The sequence below is a fragment of the Anomaloglossus baeobatrachus genome, chromosome 1, assembly GCF_048569485.1.
Source record: "Anomaloglossus baeobatrachus isolate aAnoBae1 chromosome 1, aAnoBae1.hap1, whole genome shotgun sequence".
In the NCBI taxonomy this organism is placed as follows: domain Eukaryota; kingdom Metazoa; phylum Chordata; class Amphibia; order Anura; family Aromobatidae; genus Anomaloglossus; species Anomaloglossus baeobatrachus.
Genome location: NC_134353.1, coordinates 155,867,741 through 155,871,040, shown reverse-complemented (window position 1 = coordinate 155,871,040; position 3,300 = coordinate 155,867,741). Strand labels below are relative to the sequence as shown.

At 37.8% G+C, this 3,300-nt stretch overlaps 1 protein-coding gene across 1 annotated transcript; it reads right to left on the bottom strand.

The window, feature by feature from the left end:
- Positions 1 to 215: 215 nt before the first annotated feature.
- On the bottom strand, positions 216 to 1,147 carry LOC142290753 (claudin-24-like). The gene has a single exon (XM_075334749.1). The coding sequence runs from the start codon at positions 1,145 to 1,147 to the stop codon at positions 485 to 487; it is 663 nt and encodes a 220-aa protein (XP_075190864.1). The 3' UTR covers positions 216 to 484.
- Between the last annotated feature and the right edge of the window lie 2,153 nt (positions 1,148 to 3,300).

The following is a 3,300-nucleotide window of genomic DNA, read 5'->3' as shown; positions in this document are numbered from 1 at the left end:
CTACCGGCCAGCAATGCATGAGGATAGCTACACCAGACAGCTGTATAAAGGTATGGTATTTATTTGTGTGCTGATTGAATATGGGAAAAAATTATGTCGCAATCTTTTACGAGTGGCATGACATACAGTGGTGGTATTAAATGTTACTTTATTTTAACTGATTACACTTCTGCTTTAAAATACTTATAATTATATTGTACAGTGATTGAGCCTGTAATAAATAAATAACACTATGACGATAACCCCCATAGACAATGAATATGGGGCCTTAAAATAGATAAATAGGAAATTAAAATAGTAGAATTAGCATTTGACAATATGACAACTAAATCATGATAAAACGAGTATAGATCCATGTGGAATAAGTCGTACATTCTAACTGTGCATATAAGACAGCCGTAAGGTTGGAAGACGTTCTATCAAAGATATAGTTCTAGATTCCGAGTCTTCATGAAGGATCAGACGGTCTTCAGTTTACCAATGTTCAGATGATCAGATCGGGACATCTGCTTTGTATAGATACAGGTCGATATAAAGATCCAGGTATATTTTTATCCAGACAATTAACAATTTGTCGGTCATTTGTAGAGGGCATTGCGCAAAACAAGAGTGACCCCCCAAATATAAGGAAAAAAGAGCCAAACCAGCACATGAACATAGCTTCTCCAAACTCCCACCTGGGAACAATTTCTGGTATTGTCTCATCCCAAAATTCTTGAACTGTATCATAAGCTATCCAAGAAACTGGAATTAGAGCAATAATACCTGAGATCACAAGCAAAGTCCCACCAACAAGTGCTAGCTTCTTTTTTGTGTCTCTTTCTCCATTCTTCAGACATTCCAAACATAGCGTAGAAACTATAAGTCCAATAATCCCCAAGCCGTCCGAGAGGAACATCAGAATCCTCGCCATCTGAAGGGTGAATGGCAATGCCAAAAAGGAATCAAAATCTTTGCACTGCATGCCACCTTCATCCTGCACCACGCACGTCTGCCATAGTCCACTGTTCCAGATCTCCAATTCATTCAGATCTAGGTTCAGATTTTTCCAAAGAGGCACAAAAGTGCTGACACAGGTGAGGATACATCCCAGCAATGCAAAAAACATTGCGCCATATTGCAGCTTTAACCTGTTGGAGACAGCCATTGAGTCCAGAATTTACAAGGAGGAATAGATGATGGAAGCAGCTTGTTGATTAACGGGTGTTCCCGATCTTAATAGTGTGTTGGTAATGGTGTTAGTGGCGTTAAATATAAGCTGTTATATGTCATTTAATTCCATTGAAAATTCTGAATGAAGTTCTCAGTTACAGTTACTGGATTTCAGCCAATAAAGCACTACTGCCTTACAGAGTCTCGAGTGATCTCATCATGATGAACAATGATTTGAAGGAGGGGTTTACACCTCATATTTGCTGTTATTTTTTAACTCTGAATTAAAGTGAACAGCCATGAGATATCAGAGATGAGTTTTACAAGTATTTTTAGATGTACTTTTCAAAGGCATGAGCTCATTTATACCTTCTTACTAAACGCAAGAATTCATTGTATGCTGAAAAGAATAATGTGCCCTACAGCAGTTATGTTTAGACTAAAAGTAATCAACTAAATCCTTTGTATTCCTGTAAAATGAATATCCCCTCTGAAATGTAAGGTTTTTTCCCTACGGAAATGGAAACCTCACGAATATTGGTGTCCATTCCATCATTGAGCTTGGTTCTACTTCTTGGAAAGCGTCTACCTACAAAAAAAAGGAATATTTGAATTCTTAGAGCTGGACAGATATATCATTTTATCAAACATTTCTGTAAAGTATATAGATTTTTATCACACCATTTTTTTTTCTATTAACGCTGAACTTGACTGAAGGAACATGTTATTTCTGTTCGACAAAAATGTATAATCTATCAAAAATAAGCAATTTCAAAGCCTAGCACATCACTTTATTTGATCAAAATATGGAAATTAAATCTTGATACTATGTTCAGAAATTTAGAAAGAACTATTTAGAACTAAGCTGAATTATTGACAATCCCTAATAAGATATCTAGGTATAATTATACAAGAATATGTATTTCTTTTACCTTCCCCGTTCTTTATCAGCAGTACCATATTCTGAGAAACATCAGTATAAAAGGCTTTCGTCCACTTCTCTTATGATTTAACTTTTTGGTAGTGTCTCAGAACAACGTTACTACCTTTGCCAGGGTAAATAATGGCTGTCGCAAGAGGGAGGAAAAGGGAGGGTGCTATTGTAGCGGTGAAACTTCTTTCCCTGTGTGCAACAGTTTACTGGTATCTCTGAAGAGCCCAACTCTTTTTGCCAAGGCTAACAGAAATTGTCATTTTAGATAGGACAGGGAAGACGATGATTGAAGTAGGCAAACTACTATCACTGACTAAGATAGAGATAATCTGTGCTGTACAGAAACCAATAAAACCCAACAAGTCAAAATATCCTCGGACTTTTACACTTTGAACTCAGGTGTTTAGTTGCTATTATTATTATTATAGCGCCACTTATTCTATGGCCCTTTACAAGTAAAAAGGGGTATACATAATAAAAACAATTACAATAATCATGAACAATACAAAACACACACTGGTACAGAAGGAGAGAGGACCCAGCCCCCAAGGGCTCACGGTCTACAGGGAATGAATGAATGAAGATATAGTGAGTGGAGGCAGAGCTGGTCATGCAGCAGTATAGTGGACTGAGGGTTACTGCAGGTTGTAAGCTTGTCGGAATAGGTGGGTCTTCAGATTCCTTTTCAAGGTTTCCACGGTAGGCAAGAGTCTAATATCTTGTGGCAGAGAGTTCCAGAGTATGGGAGAGGCACGGGAGAAATCTTGGATGCGATTGTTTGAAGAGGAGATACAGTTAGGTCCAGAAATATTTGGACAGGGACACAAGTTTTGTTATTTTAGCTGTTTACAAAAACATGTTCAGAAATACAATTATATATATAATATGGGCTGAAAGTGCACACTCCCAGCTGCAATACGAGAGTTTTCACATCCAAATCGGAGAAAGGGTTTAGGAATCATAGCTCTGTAATGCATAGCCTCCTCTTTTTCAAGGGACCAAAAGTAATTGGACAAGGGACTCTAAGGGCTGCAATTAACTCTGAAGGCGTCTCCCTTGTTAACCTGTAATCAATGAAGTAGTTAAAAGGTCTGGGGTTGATTACAGGTGTGTGGTTTTGCATTTGGAAGCTGTTGCTGTGACCAGACAACATGAGGTCTAAGGAACTCTCAATTGAGGTGAAGCAGAACATCCTGAGGCTGAAAAAAAAGAAA